Genomic DNA, 20,598 nt, shown 5'->3' with positions numbered 1-20,598 from the left:
AGGATATGAATCTACAATTGCGAACTTTATTTGTTGAAACTTTATAGTATACCAGTGTGGTGCAATATGTGGTGTAACCTGATTTTCAAGGGTTTCCCAGCCAATGTCCCAATCCTATTGCAAATACTTGCTTGGCTTGTCCGTGTCCGAATTTAACGTTTTCTAATCTCTGCTCCAAAGTCCAATTAAGAGATTCCTTTTACATGATGCACATTATACAACGTTTAGATTTGCCTCCTTAGAACTGGGGAGGGTTTGTTTGGCCTATAAGACCGATGCATTCATCCAATGTATTTATTTAATTTGTTATATCGGTTTATATAGTTTAGATGTAGCCATGTGGACAGTAGAGCTTTTTACAAATAACACGATATACAATTAGGAGAATCCTGCACTACACTGACCTCACTGAGGAACAGTAGTAGATCAAAAAGGAGCAGCATGGACAGACCATTGAGAAAGGTCGTTAAAGACATAGGGCCAGCTGTACGAAGACTTTTAGCGGTCACCATGAGCCCAATTTGTGGATGGGACATGTTTGCAGTTGTAAAACTGCCTTTTGATATCTGCAAACCACAAATTGGGATTCATGAAAAACCTTTCTGAGTTGCAATTTTGCAACCTAATACCAGTTTATTTTTTTTTTTTAGGGAGCCCTTTCCAAATAGCAAGTTTGAATGGCATGTATTATTTTGCTACCGGAATCGGATTGCAAAAGATTAATACTTTATTAACTACAGACATGTAATGGTAAGCCATTCACAAATGAAAAGGGATCATCAGGTTACCCTTTCTCCTTTGAGAAAGGCAAAACATTTTATAAGAGAATGCTCTTAAAAATAGTTAAAAAATCGTTTTTAAATACATCCCATTTTACTTTAAAAAAAAAAAACGAGTTGCACTGGAGGGGAAAAAAAATAAAAGATTGCTTTATTTAAAAGCAATCAGGTCGGCTGACCCCAGCAGGCCACCATCCCTGCGATTGCTGCGATTCCTAGTGGGTAACACATTGCAACCTACCTCAATGATATACCAGAAGTAGGTAGATTTGTGGCCCACTGGGAATGCCTATATTGCAAACCGACCTATTCGTACATGGATTGGTTTGCAAAATACCGCAGTAGTCCCAGATATGCAGGTTGCAAGTTGCGACCAGTATTTTGTGACTATGCTTCGTACATCTGGCCCATACTAACAAGAGTTCATGAAGAACTCAAAAATTCTGGCAAGTATGTTTTGTGTAAATAGATTGTCAGGACACACTAACCTGGAAATCCATTACCAACAAGAGCGTGGAGATTTGACTGACAATTCGCCAACTTTACAATACCATTGTGGCGTTGTCCAGTGGACCGGGGGAAAGGGGCAAGGGACAAGAGATTAACAAAGACACTGGATATTGTCAAATGCCAGAACAGTCCCATCAAAAAAGCAAAAAAAAGATTATAACTATAGTTTGAACATTATTGTTTTGACTTGAAGTGTTGCCTTTGATATACCAGCACGCGGGGCCGGTTTAGAAAACTGAATTTTGTAGCAGATTTGGCAGTACCGCTCACATACTACAAAATACTTTTTCCCAAACTTGTGTGGAAGTCTCAACCTTAGCTGCTGATATGTTTATATGCGGAGTTCCCCACCCCAGTGTGGAGTCTCCGCACAAGAACGCACGCATTTTTGTAATAAATAGGTGTAGGTCTAGCTGTGGAGGGAAAATTGAGAATTTCACTACAAAATGGGAGGGTTTTAGGTCGGGCTAGGAAGGCATTATAGAGGGACAAGGGGCGTTTAAGGAGAGACTTGCACCCACCAACAAAAGAACACAATTACTAATCACCAACTGCACTCCTAAAATTATTACAGCCACACAATAATAAATCTACTCCAGCTCAGCCTCAGAGTTAGTCCAGCAACACACTTGGCCAAGCACTGGTACTGCAACACAACCTCATAGAAAATAATTACTGTACTAGGTATTGGAAAATAGTTTTTGGCTTTTTGGAAAAGCCTAATAGCTGAAAGTTTGTAAGTGTGTGATGTTTCTTGATCAATCATACAATTTTTATTTTGTTAGTAAATCCTGTTTATAAGCATAACACGGCTTATTAGCGTACTGCTTATTAGCGTATTTAAGGCCCATTTTTTAGTCAAATGGAATACTGTCGATTTTTATAACAAGGCTATATTTTATTTGAGCACCATCATTGTTTTCTGTCGCATTTTATAATAAAGCATACAACATTTGTGACACCTGGTAATGCAAGGAGTGATTGCTTAGAACTCCAACCATCTACCAGGGAAACACATTTCAACATCAACTAGTCACTGCCAGGCTGACTACATCAGAAATTAACTCACACCAAACATTTTCATCTGCCTTCACTGTATCCGTGGACGTGGTTGTTCCTTTGTCAATCATTTGGAGGGACATTTCAGGAGGAGAGCGAGGGCAAAGGATCAACATCTTTGGAATGTCCAGGGAGCACATCCTTGCCAGATGCTGCTTCTCACCTGTAGTGCTCCTGGACATGGCTGGGACTGGAAGCAGGAGCCCGGTTCACCTACTGCCAGCACTCAGGCTATCCCTTCCCAAGTCACAATAATGCTGCACTCCATTTCATGGCTACAAGTGTGCGCCAGAGGGTCGCCTCGGACAACATTGGTGTAACACAGGTCTCAATGCTTGCATCAGGTTCTGAGTCGCCTCAGAGAGTGCACCAGTTTCTCACTGTGCCATACTCACCAGCGCAAAGGGTTTCAAGGATAGGTCACTGTTTTTTCCCAGTTCCATCATTTGGTCTGTGCCTTGAACTTCACTGACATGGTGCTTCAGTCAACACACAGCACACCTTTTCCACAACAGACACCGCTGGACCTACACCACCATGCTAGCTGTATGCAACAATAGGGGCTGCTCAACTGAGGTGTATACAACAAAAATGATGGCAGTGGATACTCTATAAAAGCCAGCTCCTCTGTTTTATTTGCACAACAGTCAGAAAAAATACACACTTTGTTTTATGCGAGCTCCATGCCTCTGCACCGTGCCACCCACAGTGCTAATAACCCTATACAGAATTTTCTATATATAAACAACAGTACAAAAGACAATTGACAGAGCACAACTAAAATGAGGATATACTTGACTAAAATAGTCAAGAAAATTATTTAATATACACAATAAGAAGGCACATGACACTTTGTCCAGCACATAGATTTTCACCCCTACTGCCAGGTTGTTGCAGCAATGGTACAGCAGACACGTGTTTTTCAAGGCTTCAATATCTGTAGGAGGGAAAATTCTCAAAGAAAACTCGTCCTATGGTCACAATTAGTCGTGTTTTCGCCTTACTCCCAAGTAGGATTTATTAGTGTCCCACCGTATATTCAGAGAGAGTTACACGCCCATAAAGTCTTGCGTCCGTCTCCCAGAGTCCCGTGTCCTGCACCGGACGCCAGACTTTATGGGCGAGTAACTCTCTCTGAATATACGGCGGGAGACTTATAAATCCTATTTGGGAGTAAGGCAATACTAATCACACCGACGCGAAAACACAACGCCGGGGGATTGACGTGGGACTTCTTTATGGACAAACCTCAATTTGGCGGGTGAAGCCGTTTTTGAGAATACGAAGAGCTAAGCCTGCCTATGCTTATGGAATACACTATTCTGGGGAAGGAAACGCAACATAGACATCTTAACATTTGAGCCTACTAACTTCAAATGATATCGTGCCAGGGATCTGGACGACGGATATCCATAGAAATGTTATACGAGTGCGCTTTACGAGAATTTTCCCTCATACAGATATTGAAGCCTTGAAAAAGTCGCAAATTGTGACGAAACACGTGTGCTGTACCATTGCTGCGACAACTAGGCAATAGCGGTGAAAATCTATATGCTGAACAAAGTGTCATGTGTCTTCTTTTTGTGTATAATAAATCATTTTCTTGACTATTTTAGTCAAGTATATCCTCATTTTGGTTGTGCTCTGTCAATTGTCTTTTCACTGAGGTGTATGCAGACTTTCCTGGAAGAGCGCAAAATGGCACATCTTCCGTCAGTCAGCTCTTCTACATCACTTGGTTGCTGAGAATGTTGTTGACATATGGCTCACTGGTAAGTAACAACACCTCGCACTGTGGCTACAATGACATCTAGGCGTGGAATTGTATCCATAATCATGGATCCCTCAATTACCACCGCCAACACCACCTTCACACCTACAGCGCATATGTACACATTGGGGCAGTTCTACAAGAATGTGCCGCAGCATCGCAAGCTCTTTGGCTGTGCCATTGTTAGACGGACCGGGAGGGTCGGCCGAGGATAAGGGGAGAGGTCTCCGGGGAGAGCCGTCTCCGACGATCGTACAGACAAGTAACTTCCCCCCCACAGACGGACACCACACAAGGGTAAAGTTCAACGATACTTTATAGGCAATTCTTTAAGTACGATGAATGGTACAAGGAGGTCTGGACTCAGGGGTCCCCTCGATTCTGGTCTCTGGTTTGGGAGAAGGGTAGCGGGACAGTCTTGTTACCAAAAGATGGGAATAGCTCTCAATCCTCGAGCTCGGCGTTCTAGATGATCGGGCCGCGGCGGAGCCAGCAGGTCCCGAGATGGACGAAGGAAGCGACGGTCCGCGGCGGAGCCAGCAGGTCCCGATGAAGATGGTAGTTCCAAACGGTCCGCGGCCACGCCAGCAGGTCCCGACGACGATGAAGGTTTACGAAGGTTACGAAGGTTGCGGCAGCGCCAGCAGGCAGGACGATGATGCGCAAGGCAGAGCTACGGCAGCGCCAGTAGTCCGTCAAGGATGAGTTCTTCTCTGCGTCTCTCGACTCCAGGATACAACTGCCTTCCTGCTCTGGAGCTGCCCCAGTTATAGGGCTGGTGCCCTTTGATGTCCGGACCCTCGCACTTGGAGGTCGGGAGGTCCGGGATGAGGGAGTCCAGACACCCAGCAGGGGGGTGGAGCCAGCGCCCGGGGAGGCGATGGGCGAGCGGCACTTGGAGGGGGGAGAGCCATCGACGCCTCTTTCTCCCATTGACTTGCCAAGTAGCCCGCTCACCTCCTGGGTGGATGGTGGTGCCGGGATGTCTGAGGCCTGGCTAGGCCCAGGGTTGAGGTCGATCGGGGGCCAGGCGGCCTCGTGGTGGAGTGTCCAAGATGGCGCCCAGGCTGGGCGCGCGGGCCAGTAAAGGGTCGGGCCCACGAGGTCGATATGTTCAGGGGCCGGGGTCCCGGAGGGGACGGAAGACGAGCAGTGGTGGTGTGTGGCACTTGTGTGACCGGGCTCGGGCCTGGTCGGGCCGAGGGGGGAGCGGCCCTTCATGTGGCCTGTCCAACATGCGTCCCCCCCAGCTGAAGGCGGGGAGAGTCACCCATCCTCTTGGGGACTCTCCTCGTCGAGGCGGAAAAACCGGGACAGGCCATCCGCGTTGGCGTGATCTGGCCCAGGCCGGTGCTCAACAGTGAAGTCCATCCCTTGTAGGGAGATGGACCAACGTAGTAGTTTCGGGTTTTCCCCCCGCATCTGCATCAGCCACTGCAGGGGTCGATGGTCGGTCTGCACCCGAAAGTGTGTGCCAAAGAGGTAGGGCCGGAGCTTTTTGAGGGCCCATACCACAGCGAAGGCCTCCCTCTCTATGGTGCTCCAGCGTTGTTCTCGGGGTAGGAGTCGCCTGCTGATGAAGGCCACTGGCTGATCAAGGCCTTCGGTGTTCACTTGAGACAGGACTGCCCCAATGCCATGGTCGGAGGCATCCGTCTGGACGACGAACTCCCGGCTGTAGTCGGGGGCCTGGAGCACAGGGGCGGAGCACATGGCGGCCTTCAATTGTTCGAAGGCTGTTTGACAATCCGGGGTCCAGTTGACTTTCTTGGGTTGATTTTTGGACGTGAGTTCTGTGAGGGGCCCCACTATGGTACCATAGTCTTTCACGAACCTTCGGTAATAGCCCGTGAGGCCCAGGAAGGCGCGTACCTCGGTCTGGGTGATGGGGGGCTGCCAGGACTGGATGGCGGCAATCTTGAGCTGCAGAGGGGCCACCAGACCGCTTCCCACCTGGTGTCCGAGGTAGGTTACGGACCCCTGACCAATTTGGCATTTGCTGGCCTTAATCGTGAGGCCAGCCCGCTGGAGGGCCTGTAGCACCGCTTGGAGGTGGTGGAGGTGCTCGGGCCAATGGTGGCTGTATACAGCGATGTCGTCTAGGTAGGCGGCGCTGAATCCTTCGAGCCCTGCCAGGACCTGGTTGACGAGCCGCTGAAATGTTGCTGGAGCATTCTTCATGCCAAAGGGCATGACCTTGAAATGGTAATGGCCATCAGGGGTGGAAAAGGCAGAACGTTCTTGGGCCCGGGGTGTGAGGCCGATCTGCCAGTAGCCCGCCGTCAGGTCGAAAATACTGAGGTAGCGGGCAGCTCCCATGCGGTCGATTAGTTCGTCTGCCCGGGGGATGGGATGTGCGTCTGTTCGGGTGACCGCATTCAAGCCCCGGTAGTCGACGCAGAACCGGAGTTCTGGTGTGGTGCCGGGAGCGGCTGCTTTGGGGACCAGGACTACAGGGCTGGCCCAGGGGCTGTCTGAGGGCTCGATGACCCCGAGCGTGAGCATTTTGGTTACTTCTTTCTGGACGCAGGCCCGTACCCGATCTGGCACGCGGTAGGCCCGGTGGCGGATAGGGGGGTTGTCCCCCGTGTCCACGTCGTGCACACACCAGGAAGTGACACCCGGGGTGAGGGAAAACAGGCTGGCGAACTGCAACAGAAGGTCTCGACACTCCTGGCGTTGTTCCCGGGTGAGGGCCTCCGAGAGTCGGACCCCATCCACGGAGCCGTCTTTCTCCCGAGTCCGTAGGAGGTCAGGGAGGGGCTCGGAGTCTTCTTCGGCCCCATTGTCTGTGGCCATCAGGAGGCTGAGTTCTGAACGCACAAAGTGGGGTTTCAGTCTATTAGCGTGGAGGACCCGGAGGGGGTTCCGGGCAGATTCCATGTCGATGAGATAGGTGGCAGGGCCCTTGCGCTCGACTACTTTGAAGGGCCCCGTCCATTTGTCTTGCAGGGCGCAGGGTTCGGTGGGGGACATCACCCATACCTGTTGCCCAGGTTCAAATTCGATGGAGGAGGCATTCCGGTCATACCACTTTTTCATGTCCTCTTGACTGGCCTCTAGGTTGGCATTTGCCAGCTCTCGGAACCGCCGGGTCTGGTTGCGGAGGGTTAGGAGGTATCGGAAAACATCTGGGGGGTTCTTTAGAGGGGGCATCTCCCAGCCTTCCTTGACCAGGCTGAGCGGCCCCCGTACTGGATGTCCATACAGCAGTTCAAACGGGCTGAAGCCGAGGGACTTCTGGGGGACCTCCCGATATGCGAAGAGGAGGCACGGCAGCAGCACATCCCACTGGCGACGGAGGGGCTCTTCCAACCCCCCAATCATCCCTTTGAGCGTGCGGTTGAACCGCTCAACGAGTCCGTTTCCTTGAGGGTGATAGGGGGTCGTGAATCGGTAGGTAACCCCACATTGTTGCCAGAGGGACTTCAAATATTTGGAAATAAAGTTCGTGCCTCTGTCGCTGACGACTTCTCGGGGGAAGCCCACACGGGAGAAGATTCCCATCAGAGCCCGGCCGACTACCGGGGCTGTCACAGTCCGCAGGGGAACAGCCTCAGGGTAGCGGGTGGCGTGGTCCACTAGCACCAGGATGAACCGATGGCCTTGTTTTGTACGCGGGTCCAGGGGCCCCACAATGTCTATCCCGACCCTCTCGAACGGGGTGGTGACCACGGGAAAAGGTTGCAGGGGGGCTTTTAGTTTGCGGCCGCTCTTTCCACTGGCTTGGCACGTGGGGCAAGATCGGCAATGCTGGTGTACATCGTCCCTCATTTTGGGCCAGAAGAAGTGGGTCACCAGGCGGCTGTAGGTTTTATCTTGACCCAGGTGTCCAGCCAGGGGGACATCGTGGGCCAGGTTTAGCAGAAAGTCTCTAAAACGGAGGGGCACCACTAGCACTCGGCTGGCCCCCAACTCCGCGATTCTTTGTTCACTGTATAGCAGATCATTGTCCCAGTAGATCCAATGTGTTCCGGAGGTATCCCCTGCGCTTTGGGCGAGGGCTTGTTGGCGGAGTCCCTCGAGGGAGGGACAGGTCTTCTGTTCTTGGCGAAACCGTTCTTGCGTGGGCCCCCCCTCTTGAGGCCACTGGTCGAGGTTAGCGAGGTCTGGAGGTTGAGCTGGTTCTGGGGGGACGTCACGGTCGGTGGTTTCGGCTGGGGCGACCGGAGGCGGAGGCGCCGGCCATTCGGGTTCCTCGGGTCGGGGTTTGGCACGGGCGGCCATGGACCGGGTGGTGACGCATGCCCAGTCCGGGATGCCTAACATCCCCAGGTGTTCTCGTCGTTCTACGGCTGCCCACAGAGAGCTTTCAAGGTCATTCCCCAGGAGGCAGTCCACGGGGGCATCGTCTCGGACCGTTACTTTCAACATGCCGGAGACCCCTCCCCATTCGAAAGGGACGCAGGCCATCCGACACAGACTCTCTGAGTTATCGGCTGAACGGACAGGGCAGAGAATGTTTGGTAGGAACTGTTCTGGGGCCACCAGGTGACAGCGGACGGCTGTCACACTGGCCCCGGTGTCACGGAGGGCTTCGGCCCGGCGTCCATTGACGCTCACCCATTGGCTGTACTTCTGGGTGTTAGCGGGTAGGGGGACCCGCGGGACCATGTCTTTCCCCCCTAAGCAGGCTAGAGCCATGGCGGCTGGCTCCCATTCTTGATGCTCTTGCTCATATTCTTCTTGTTCCTCTGAGATCTGTTCCTCCCCCAGAGCAGCAGCGGCTACTTGGCGGGGTCTTGGGCTCTGATACTGGGGGCAGTTTGGGTCATTTGCATAGTGGCCGACTCGTTGGCATCGATGGCACGTAACATTGGCTCGATATCCCGGTCGCGCCGGGGTGCTGCCCCGGTTGGCCGGGGGGGTGGTGCTGGTAGCGGGGGCGACCGGAGCGTTGTCTCTTCCACGTCCTTGGCCTCCTCCTCCTCCTCGGGGACGGTGCTGACCGTTGTTGTTCCGGCTCTGTTCATAGGACCCATTCCGGCCCACTCTGGTGATTTCCCACCGGTCAGCTTCGGCTGCGAGCTGCCGGGGATCGGTCAATTTGCTGTCGAGGAGGTGCTGGCGGAGCTCAATGAAGCAATTGTTCGATAGATGCTCCCATACCATGAGATTGAAGAGTTGTTCGTAAGTTGTGACCTTGCTTCCTTTGATCCAGCCCTCGAAGGCTCGGCTAAAATAGTTTACATAGTCCACCCAAGTTGTACCCGGGATGCGGGTGCAGTCTCGGAACCTCTGACGGTACATCTCGGGTGTGAGGCCATAGCGGGTGAGGAGTGCAGCTTTCATATGGTCATAGGAGGTCATCTGGTCATCTCCCCAGTCGCTTCTATCGATCCGGTGGGCGGTCATAGCGATTTCGTAGGCCTTAAACCATTGCTGGATGTCGTCCTCTCGGAAGTACTCTCGAACGACATCCTTGGGGATGTGTACCTTTTTCTCTGTTGCCCCTGGGGTGTGGGGTTGCTCGGGCACCCCTACTTCTTTATTCTGCTTGCGTAGGTCGATCTCAGCTAATTTTCGCTCGTGTTCATATGCCAATTTCTTCTCCTCGAGCTCCCTTTGTCTCTGTTTTTCCTCTCTTTCTTCTCGGAGACGCAGGTGCTCTAAGTTTATTTTTTGTTCGGCCAACTTAAGTTCAACATCCATTTTGAGCCGGGCCATTTCCAGCTCGTGTAGTCGGGTTTTTTCTCGTTCCTGGATCTCGTCTTGCGAGAGACCCGTTCTTCGCTCTTCAGGGGCTGTGGTGTGTTTTTCTATTGCTGCGATGTTTTGATCGGGGGTTCCGGCAGCCCCGGTTTCTGCCCAAGACTCTAGGGCATGCTTGAAATCGTCCTTGGTACTTAGACCGGTGGTAGCGATACCTAGTTCGATGCAGAATTGTTTTAATTCACGATGGCTGTACTCGTCCAATTTCTCCATCTGAAATTTCTCGGTGGATCCGCTTTCTTTGTTTGACATCGTGATTTCGTCGTGGGGTGAGCTACTCTCTGTACGATAATGCGGTGATTCGGATCGCGCCGCTGGCCACCAATGTTAGACGGACCGGGAGGGTCGGCCGAGGATAAGGGGAGAGGTCTCCGGGGAGAGCCGTCTCCGACGATCGTACAGACAAGTAACTTCCCCCCCCACAGACGGACACCACACAAGGGTAAAGTTCAACGATACTTTATAGGCAATTCTTTAAGTACGATGAATGGTACAAGGAGGTCTGGACTCAGGGGTCCCCTCGATTCTGGTCTCTGGTTTGGGAGAAGGGTAGCGGGACAGTCTTGTTACCAAAAGATGGGAATAGCTCTCAATCCTCGAGCTCGGCGTTCTAGATGATCGGGCCGCGGCGGAGCCAGCAGGTCCCGAGATGGACGAAGGAAGCGACGGTCCGCGGCGGAGCCAGCAGGTCCCGATGAAGATGGTAGTTCCAAACGGTCCGCGGCCACGCCAGCAGGTCCCGACGACGATGAAGGTTTACGAAGGTTACGAAGGTTGCGGCAGCGCCAGCAGGCAGGACGATGATGCGCAAGGCAGAGCTACGGCAGCGCCAGTAGTCCGTCAAGGATGAGTTCTTCTCTGCGTCTCTCGACTCCAGGATACAACTGCCTTCCTGCTCTGGAGCTGCCCCAGTTATAGGGCTGGTGCCCTTTGATGTCCGGACCCTCGCACTTGGAGGTCGGGAGGTCCGGGATGAGGGAGTCCAGACACCCAGCAGGGGGGTGGAGCCAGCGCCCGGGGAGGCGATGGGCGAGCGGCACTTGGCGGGGGAGAGCCATCGACGCCTCTTTCTCCCATTGACTTGCCAAGTAGCCCGCTCAACTCCTGGGTGGATGGTGGTGCCGGGATGTCTGAGGCCTGGCTAGGCCCAGGGTTGAGGTCGATCGGGGGCCAGGCGGCCTCGTGGTGGAGTGTCCAAGATGGCGCCCAGGCTGGGCGCGCGGGCCAGTGGTGGGTCGGGCCCACGAGGTCGATATGTTCAGGGGCCGGGGTCCCGGAGGGGACGGAAGACGAGCAGTGGTGGTGTGTGGCACTTGTGTGACCGGGCTCGGGCCTGGTCGGGCCGAGGGGGGGAGCGGCCCTTCATGTGGCCTGTCCAACAGCCACGCTGCAGCATTTTCAGAGAACAGGAATGAAACATATTTACAATATGTCACATTCCTGTGCTCTCCCCTGCGCTGGCGCACAATGAGCTACCATACGCCGGCACAGGCCCCTTGCACCAGTGTGCAAGGATGCCTGCCTCATGGAGAGATTGCGTTTGTGCAGGAAGGGGCACCTTCCTGCACAAAATCAATCACTACAGGCATTTTCCTCTTTCAATGCGTGCTGTAGAATGCAGCATGCATTGAAAGAGGAAAAAACTAGGAGAAATTAAATTATTTCTCCTCATTGCGCCTCCCTAAGCCTCTCCTGGAAGGCATAGAGTTCACACACATTTCCAGATTTACAATTCCTTGTAAATCTGGAAATGTGTCTTGTTCCATGGGTGTTGCGTTGTAACATCCACAGCAACATCCATGAAACGCCCCTTTCATGCAAAGTGCTGCGTGTAAAGGGGCTGTATTTAGAAGGACAGGAAAAGTCACGGAGGGTGACTTTTCCTGTTGTTGTAAATATGGGGCCGAGAAATGCGCTGCAAGCGCGTCACAAAAAGTGACGTACTGACAGTGCAAGGGGCTAGTAAATCTGCCCCACGATGCATCACCTTTTTAAAAGAGGACCCTTTTTTAAAAGTTCATATCTTTGTTGCAGGTGATGCTAGATAGGCTCTCCCTTATCTCGCAGTCTACAGCCATCCAACCACACTACCTCAGAGGTACAACAGGGCGCACACATACACGCCTCTTTATTGAATGCCCTTTGGGGACCCTGAAGTCATGTTAAAGAGGACTTACATCACAGGGAGGGAGCTGGCACACTCCCTAGAAGTGCTCTTCAGTTATAGCACAGACTAATGGTGCCATAAGAACTGTTAAATAAGTAACTTAAGCCTCATCCTTCTTTACAGAGGCCTGGACTCTTGTTTGGATCAGAGTCTTAGGCCACATCCCATTTAGAAGCCTCTCCCCTGCCACAAACACACCTCTTTTACATCCTCTCTGAAGCACTTTCAAAGCCTGGAATTGACCAAAGGGAGAAAGTTACATTAAAAGATTAAATAACTGAAAATAAATATCAGAATACAAAACTGCTTAACTAAGTCCTTTATTTTTTTAAGAAGTACAAACTACTGTGGGATAGAATTGCAAGGTTATACGTAGCATATATTTAACATAAATCGTGAATTAAATCATTATTGGTAAAGCTGGCGAGAGTGATGAAGGTGAAAGCAAGCGACATCCTCTTTCTGTATTTAGAATCTTGCGGTCAGCACTGGTCTCACTCGCGTCCAAAAAAAAACAGAGCGTCTAAACGGTTTGCACCCCCGAGACCTTCTCTTCGTACGCGGGGGGCTGGGCTGCCAGCAGCGGCTCACTGTCCGGCCCCGGGGCGGGCTGCCGCTCATCCTCTTCCTGTAAAAAACCAGAGCGGAAGTTAACTGCAGGAGGCGGATGTGAAGACACAGGAGAGACCGAAGGGGAGATCTGGAAGAGGAGCCAATAGGATCATCGACCAGACGACAGGGGAGGTTAACTTGAGGATAGAATCAAAGCGGGGGAGCGGAATGCAAACCCCAGAGAACTGGACCTAGAAGTCCCCTGGAGTGGGGGAGCTATAGATAGTCTGGACTGGCCAAGATCTGCCTTAGATTTGGGTGGAAGGTGGTGCAAAGTAGCCCTAACCCTGCCCAGGATGAGGAGTCAAATCAGGTGGTCTGCTCCGGGTTCCCAGCCTAATGTCATCTCACACACCTCTCCTTGCATCTCCTGACTGAAGAGAGAGAAGGCGAACACGGGTTGACCCCATGAGGGGAGACCGAGATCTACTCTAAACTTCCTTCACCACATGCACCCTGAACACGCAAGAGCAGGACTAGATCAATAGACGTCTACCAGCCGCAACAGCATCTGCAGCACTTCACCCTTCTCCCTGCCATGTGCACACCTGGGGTGTTGGTTTGTGGTTCCAGGCATGGTTGCAAAGTTGCAAAACATGAATTGTACACAGTAGCCACTGTGGCACAACACTGTGCTGTCATAGAAGCCTTTCACCACTAGGTGCACAGATTCAAACCCAACATTGGCAGCGTAGGAGAGGGACATGAGGATTCTGACCGCCGTCTGCCTCCCAATGAGTGTCAGTTATTTTTGTATTACAAGCTCTTTGCGTTATCCAAGAAAGTTGGCATGTGGGAATGTTTTTGGGTTTCCCATAAACGCATCTCTCCGCTGACAGGAGAACCTCATGCTGCTGAAACTTTGTAGCAATAGGTAGACAAAAAGACCATTCTTCTGGAATAGCTGGTCATCCAGAAATGGATCACCAGCAATTACAACAAGAAAAGGGAAAATAAATTGCAACAAGTCCCTGGTCCTTGCACACGCACTGCCAAACATCTCCCTCTGAAGAAGTTGCACGATGAAACACTAACAGCGAATATGCCTCCTTTTCCCACTTTCCCTCACCCCGCATGTTGTCACAATGCTTTCGCTGAAAGGACCCCGTTGTAACATGCAGGGTCAGGGATGCGGGTGACTGATGTGTACCCTAACAGCACGCAAAGTAGGAGAACACAGCTGTTGAACACACAAACTTCTGGTGTTAGAATACCTGGTGGTAACAGAGCACATGCGAACAGAACTCTGGCAGCCATGATGGAATTAAACTCTGGCTCACTCTGAGTGTCCCATATTAAACGCATCCACATTTTCAGGGGCAAAGAGCCGCAGTCTTCGGAGGAGCATCAGGCAGGAAAGTGATGGAGAAAGAGGACTGTGGTCAAGAGAATAGAATGTGGTGGCAGGGTTAGGTGCAGAGCTGAGGTGGCACATTGCAGTCTGGAGGCACAGACCCTGCACCCCTTCGCAGAGTACTACCGAGGTGCTCAAGAGTGACTTACCAGGCTCCGCGGCGATCTCCAGAGCGGTCAATTGCACAGATATAATAGGAAGCCAGTCTGCATTCTCATAGTTACCTTCTTAGGGGCACATGTGCAGCAGAGGCCCTTGATGCCAGAGCCCAGAGAGTACAGGGAAATGCACAGAGCCAGGCAGGTGAACACCAGCACCACCACCTTCACACCATTGAACACGGCCTGCAAAAGATACGATGAACAGTATCAGGCGAGCTGCAACTTCAACACCTTTACGCACACTCATGGAGAGCACTGAGGACGATTCTTTAACTCATGCAGTGGTGCATAAATGGGCACTTGGATCAAACAATAAACACACATGGGATAAAGTGCCCCCAACCATGGGTAACCCAGATACCACCAATTACCAGGGATTAATCCTAATCATAAACATGGGAGTGCATGCCCAAGTTCTTTCAAAAGTTGTCAAAACTCTGATGATGCAGTATTCAGGTTACTTAAAGTTGAGGGTTGTCTAATCCAAATACTTTTCCATCCCATTTGAGTGGTGCCAAGGCACATTGGGTACGAACTAGCCTCTGGGGTTACATATCGAGCCCTTAAGGTTGAGTGTCAGTCACATTGCTCTTCCCACTTGCACTCCCACTTCAGAATCAAAGCATCAACAGACCTTCTATACCCTGAGCCCTCCCTCCACCAGCTGAACTGAGGGTCATTTGACAGCAAAATGTCATCTTTGCATTAAAAGGTTTGACTGGATATTTTGGAAGGTCACAGTAGGACAATAATCCTGTTTGCTTCAATATCTATCCATCCATCCATCCATCCATCTATATAGGGTCGAGCCTGCTAAATGTTGACCCAATCTATGGAGGTTCCAATTCTCCGTTAGGGAAAGATCTTCTCTGGAAACCTCAGATTCAGGGGTTTAAACGAGCCTTTCACCTTTGTCCGGAAGAGCCAGATCATGGTTCTGCTCAAGAAATAAGCCACATTCTCATGTGCGCAGCGCGCATGGATCTTCAGGTGCACCTGACCCTCTGAAGCCCTGGCTACAAACCTCAGAGTGGACTCTGGTGCCCCTGACCCTCTGAAGCCCTGGCTACAAACCTCAGAGAGGACTCTGGTGCCCCTGACCCTCTGAAGCCCTGGCTACAAACCTCAGAGGGGTTGCAGTCCTAGTGCCCGACCCTCTGAAGGCAGGGCTACAAACCTCAGAATAGACTTCTGTCCTGGTGCCCCTGACCCTCTGAAGCCCTGGCTACAAACCTCAGAATGGACTCTGAGGTTTGTAGCCAGGGCTTCAGAGGGTCAGGGGCACCAGGGCAGAGTCCACTCTGAGGTTTGTAGCCAGGGCTTCAGAGGGCGGGTGCACCAGGGCAGAGTCCACTCTGAGGTTTGTAGCCACGGCTTCAAAGGGTCAGGGGCACCAGGGCAGAGTCCACTCTGAGGTTTGTAGCCAGGGCTTCAGATGCTCTGGGGCACCAGGACCGCGTCCACTCTGAGGTTTGTAGCCAGGGCTTCAGAGGGCGGGGGCACCAGGACAGAGTCCACTCTGAGGTTTGTAGCCAGGGCTTCAGAAGCTCTGGTGCACCAGGGCAGAGCCCTCTCTGAGGTTTGTAGCCAGGGTTTCAGAGGGCGGGGGCACCAGGACTGCGTCCACTCTGAGGTTTGTAGCCAGGGCTTCAGAGGCACCAGAGTCCACTCTGAGGTTTGTAGCCACGGCTTCAGAGGGTGGGGGCACCAGGGCAGAGTCCACTCTGAGGTTTGTAGCCAGGGCTTCAGGGGCACCAGGGCAGAGACTTTGCCCTGGTGCCCCTGAAGACCTGGTTACAAACCTCAGAGTAGAAGCGGTCCTGGTGCCCCTGACCCTCTGAAGCCCTAGCTACAAACCTCAGAGTGGACTCTGTCCTGGTGCCCCCGCCCTCTGAAGCTCTGGCTACAAATTTCGGAGTGGACGCAGTCCTGGTGCCCCTGCCCTCTGAAGCCCGGACTACAAACCTCAGAGTGGACGCAGTCCTGGTGCCCCTGACACTCTGAAGCCCTGGCTACAAACCTCAGAGTGGACTCTGCCCTGGTGCCCCTGACCCTCTGAAGCCCTGGCTACAAACCTCAGAGTGGACGCAGTCCTGGTGCCCCTGACCCTCTGAAGCCCTGGCCGCAAACCTCAGAGTGGACGCGGTCCTGGTGCTCCAGAGCCTCTGAAGCCCTGGCTACAAACCTCAGAGTGGACGCAGTCCTGGTGCTCTGACCCTCTGAAGCCCTGGCCCCAAACCTCAGAGTGGACATGAGAACTTAACATGGATTTGAAGTGACTGAAGCCTAAATAATATTAATATTAAGTAGTTTCTTTATTACATTATTACAACAGTGACCTCATTAGTAACATGAGACTTTTGGTCTCAGCCTGCCTTCCACTGGGCATCATTTCTGTATTACAGTGAAACACTTGAACAGAATCTTACTTTCTTGATCGTATTTTTGGATTTCATGGAAGATTAGTTCAATTTAAACTATTCGCTCTGGAAGGAAAGCTCAAGCAGAGAGCGATCACCTTCGAAAATGTGATGCCGTTCTGGCCACAAATTATGGAAAATCCTTCCCACGCGGGGCTATATAGGGAGTGTGCAAAGGTTTCAACCGGCGTGTACAGACCCTTGTAGCTCCTGATTATCGACCAGTAGGTTGTCGAGCTTCCCACATTTCCCGAATACTTTGCTTAGACTGATCCACCAGTGACTGTACACAAATCGCACTCTTGTACAAAAACGCCTGCGAAAAAAACAAGATTTTCATACGAAAGCTCCACTGCATTAGAACTACATGGGCTGTGTATTATAGATGTGTAGATTCTGCAAGAAATACACACCCCTAAGAAATTCACACACACACATCACTACTTCAAACAGATATTCCCCTCATATTACTACACGCCTCACCCAAAAGTACACCCACCACCATTCAAAACAAGACCACATGCGTGGCAAGCAACAGCTCTACCATTATTCATGAAGGTCTCATCAGAGTTCAAACTAATACAATGATCACATTACACCGCATCACAATAACGGCACGCCGTATGTGAACCTCATCACACATCCACTTGCTATTCTTGCGACTCAATATTAGAAATACGTTCATTTAGTCCAGCAAAGAACTCTTCAACATAGACAAAGAATGCTCCAACCTCTCAGCTGAAACAAACATTACCCCCTCACAGGAACTACCTTGCAAAGGTCTTCCATGAGAAGATGGTCAATATCGACTGAAACTTCAAACGCCAGACCACGGCCACCAACCTCTTCAAGCAACACAATGACCTGCTACCACCACACACCGAGCAACCAAATGGAGCTGGCTCACCCCTCCGAACACGGTCTCCATCATAAACACGGTCCACTTAGGGGCCCCAATAAATCCATGTTCTCACCATACCTTCAACCTAGGTGAAGCCAGAATCAGCCAGATACTCTCCACTTTGTTCACCACCTTAATTGCAATGGTCAGCTTCCCAGAGGGCTGAAAACATGCAGAAGTCAACGCCCTTCTAACGAAACCATCAGCAGACCCCAGCAAACTCAATAACTACCGACTGACCTCCCTGCTCCAGTTTCCAGGCAAAGTATTACAAAAAGCCATCAACCAGCAACTCTCCTTGCACCTGAAAGGGAGCCGCCTACACAACGTCTCCCAATCTGGATTCTACAGCAACCACAGCACAGAGACAGCCTTCTTAGCGGCTACCAACGACATCGAGCCCTACTCGACCAAGGAGAGACTGCGGCTCTGATCCTCTAAGACCCATCAGTAGCCTTTGATACGGTCTCACACCACACACTCATCATAAGGCTGCACAACACAGGCATCCAAGCTGCTCTCAGATGGATCACCTCTTTCCTCACCAGAAGAATGTAAACAGTCTGCCTTCACCGCAAATGCAAGGAAATAATCTGCGGAGTATCCCAAGGATTCTCGCTCAGTCCCACCCTCTTCAAAACGTATATGGCACCTCTAGCCCGCATCGACAAAACCCACAGACTTATATCCTACACCAACGACACACAAAGTCAAGTCAAGTCAAGTCAATAAATTTATATAGCGCGCTACATACCCAGAGGGTCTCAAGGCGCTTGAAGAGGGGTGGGGACTTACTTGTCAAATATCCACGTTTTAAGTTGCTTTCTGAATGCTAGGTGGTTCTGAGTAAGGCGAAGGTGAGTGGGAAGTGAGTTCCAGGTTTTAGCTGCCAGGTAGGAGAAGGATCTACCTCCCATGGTGGTTTTGTTGATGCGAGGTACAGTGGCAAGGGCCTGGTTGGAGGATCGTAGCTGGCGGGAGGGCGTGTAGAAGGACAGTCGTGTGTTGAGGCATTCAGGTCCAATTTCGTAGAGTGCTTTGTGTGCGTGGGTTAGGAGCCGGAAAGTAATCCTCTTATTGACGGGGAGCCAGTGGAGGCTTTTCAGGTGACCAGAGATGTGTTCTTTACGCGGGATGTCTAATATGAGCCTGGCTGAAGCGTTCTGGATGCGTTGGAGTTTTCTGGAGTTTTGCGGTGGTACCGGCATAGAGGGTGTTTCCGTAGTCCAGTCGGCTCGTGACCAGAGCGTGGGTGACTGTTTTTCTGGTTTCGGTGGGGATCCAGTGAAAGGTTTTTTTGAGCATGCGAAGAATGTTGAAGCAAGATGAAGAAACTGCGTTGACTTGTCTGTTCATTGAGAGTGAGGAATCCAGGATGACGCCCAGGTTCCGTGCGTGGTCCGTCGGGATGGGTGCTTTTCCAAGGGCCTCTGGCCACCAAGAGTCATCCCAGGCGGAGGGAGAGGTGCCTAGGATGAGGACTTCTGTTTTGTCTGAGTTCAGTTTCAGACGGCTGTGCTTCATCCATTCGGCTACTTCTTTCATTCCTTCATGCAGGTTGGTTTTGGCAGTGTTGGGGTCTCTGGTGAGTGATAGGATCAGTTGAGTGTCGTCGGCGTAGGAGATGATGTTGAGGTTGTGTTGGCGTGCGATGACTGCAAGGGGGCTCATGTATACGTTGAAGAGGGTGGGGCTGAGTGAAGATCCTTGTGGTACGCCGCAGATGACTTCAGTGGCCTCTGACTTGAATGGTGGAAGGCGGACTCTCTGGGTTCTTCCAGTGAGGAACGAGGTGATCCATTCCAGTGCTTTTCCTTGGATTCCGACGTTTCTAAGGCGTTGTAAAAGGGTGCTATGACAGACCGTGTCGAAGGCTGCGGAGAGGTCAAGGAGGATGAGGGCGACTGTGTCTCCATTGTCCAGTAGAGTTCGAATGTCGTCTGTTGCTGCGATGAGGGCGGTTTCAGTGCTGTGCTTGGCTCGGAAGCCGGATTGAGAGGAGTCGAGGGATTTGTTGGTTTCGAGGAATGCGGCGAGCTGATTGTTGACCGCTTTCTCGATGATTTTGGCCGGGAATGGAAGGAGTGAGATGGGGCGGTAGTTTTTGAGTTCGGTGGGGTCAGCTGTGGGTTTCTTCAGGAGGGCGCTGAGTTCGGCATGTTTCCAGCTTTCCGGGAAGGTTGCGGAGTTGAGGGAGCAGTTGATGACGTCTCGAAGGTGTGGTGCTATGATGGAGTCTGCTTTGTTGAAGATGTGGTGAGGGCATGGGTCTGTGGGGGATCCTGAGTGGATGGAGTTCATCAGACGGATGGTGTCCTCAGTGGAGATTGGCTTCCAGTCATTGAGGATATTCAGGGGGGGTGGGGGTCCTGCAGGGGGTTGGGTGGGTTGGTCTTTGGGTCGGTTGTCGAAGCTGTTGTGGATGTCTGCAATTTTGTTGTGGAAGAATGAGGCTAGGGAGTCGCAGAGGGCTTGAGAGGGGGTGATGTCGTTGGAGTTGGCTGAGGGGTTGGTAAATTCCTTGACGATGTTGAATAATTCCTTGCTGTTGTGGGCGTTGTTATCTAGTCGGTCCTTGAAAGCGGCTTTCTTGGCATTCCGGATCAGTTGGTGGTGTATGCGGGTGGCGTTTTTGAAGGCGTTCTTGGTGCTGGTGGTTGGGTCTTTTTTCCAGGCCTTCTCAAGGGAGCGACAGAGTTTCTTGGATTTCTTAAGATCATCGTTGAACCAGGAGGCCTTCTTGCTGCCTAGTTTGATTTGTCGTTTTTTCAGTGGTGCTAGGATGTCGGCGCTGTTGGATAACCATTGGGTGAGGTTGGTGGCTGCTTGGTCTGGGTTTGAGGAGTGGGCTGGGGGGTTTTGAAGAAGCGATCAACTGCGTGACAGTCTAAAGCTCTACACGGACAAGTCGGAGGTACTGATTTTCAGATACATAAGCCAACCATGGGAGGCATTCCGGTGGCCCTCAGAACCCTGACCTACTCCTACCCCCACTGACCACGCTTTAAATCCAGGCATCATTCTGGACAACAAGCTAATTATGATGACTACGGAGAGCTCTCACTTCCTCCTCCTTCATCCTCTGCATGCTTTGTAAGATATTCAAATGGCTAGTTCAAAGCTCAAGACGCACGATCACCCACAACCTCATC

At 51.6% G+C, this 20,598-nt stretch overlaps 1 protein-coding gene across 8 annotated transcripts in view; it reads right to left on the bottom strand.

The window, feature by feature from the left end:
• Window positions 1–12,302: 12,302 nt before the first annotated feature.
• Window positions 12,303–20,598, bottom strand: part of LOC147736573 (transmembrane protein 176B-like) — a 322,222-nt gene continuing 313,926 nt past the window's right edge. For all 8 annotated transcript variants that reach the window (XM_086953312.1, XM_086953313.1, XM_086953309.1 and 5 more), the window contains 2 exons: window positions 14,189–14,308; window positions 12,303–12,626 (listed from right to left, as the gene is read on the bottom strand). In XM_086953312.1, the coding sequence (XP_086809438.1) occupies window positions 12,522–12,626; window positions 14,189–14,308 (225 nt within the window). In that variant the 3' untranslated portion in view covers window positions 12,303–12,521. The remainder of the gene's footprint in view (window positions 12,627–14,188; window positions 14,309–20,598) is intronic.

This window comes from Lissotriton vulgaris, chromosome 1_2 (genome assembly GCF_964263255.1).
Source record: "Lissotriton vulgaris chromosome 1_2, aLisVul1.2, whole genome shotgun sequence".
Lineage (NCBI taxonomy): Eukaryota > Metazoa > Chordata > Amphibia > Caudata > Salamandridae > Lissotriton > Lissotriton vulgaris.
The sequence above is the reverse complement of the archived record's forward strand: the minus strand, read 5'-3'. Positions and strand labels throughout refer to the sequence as shown.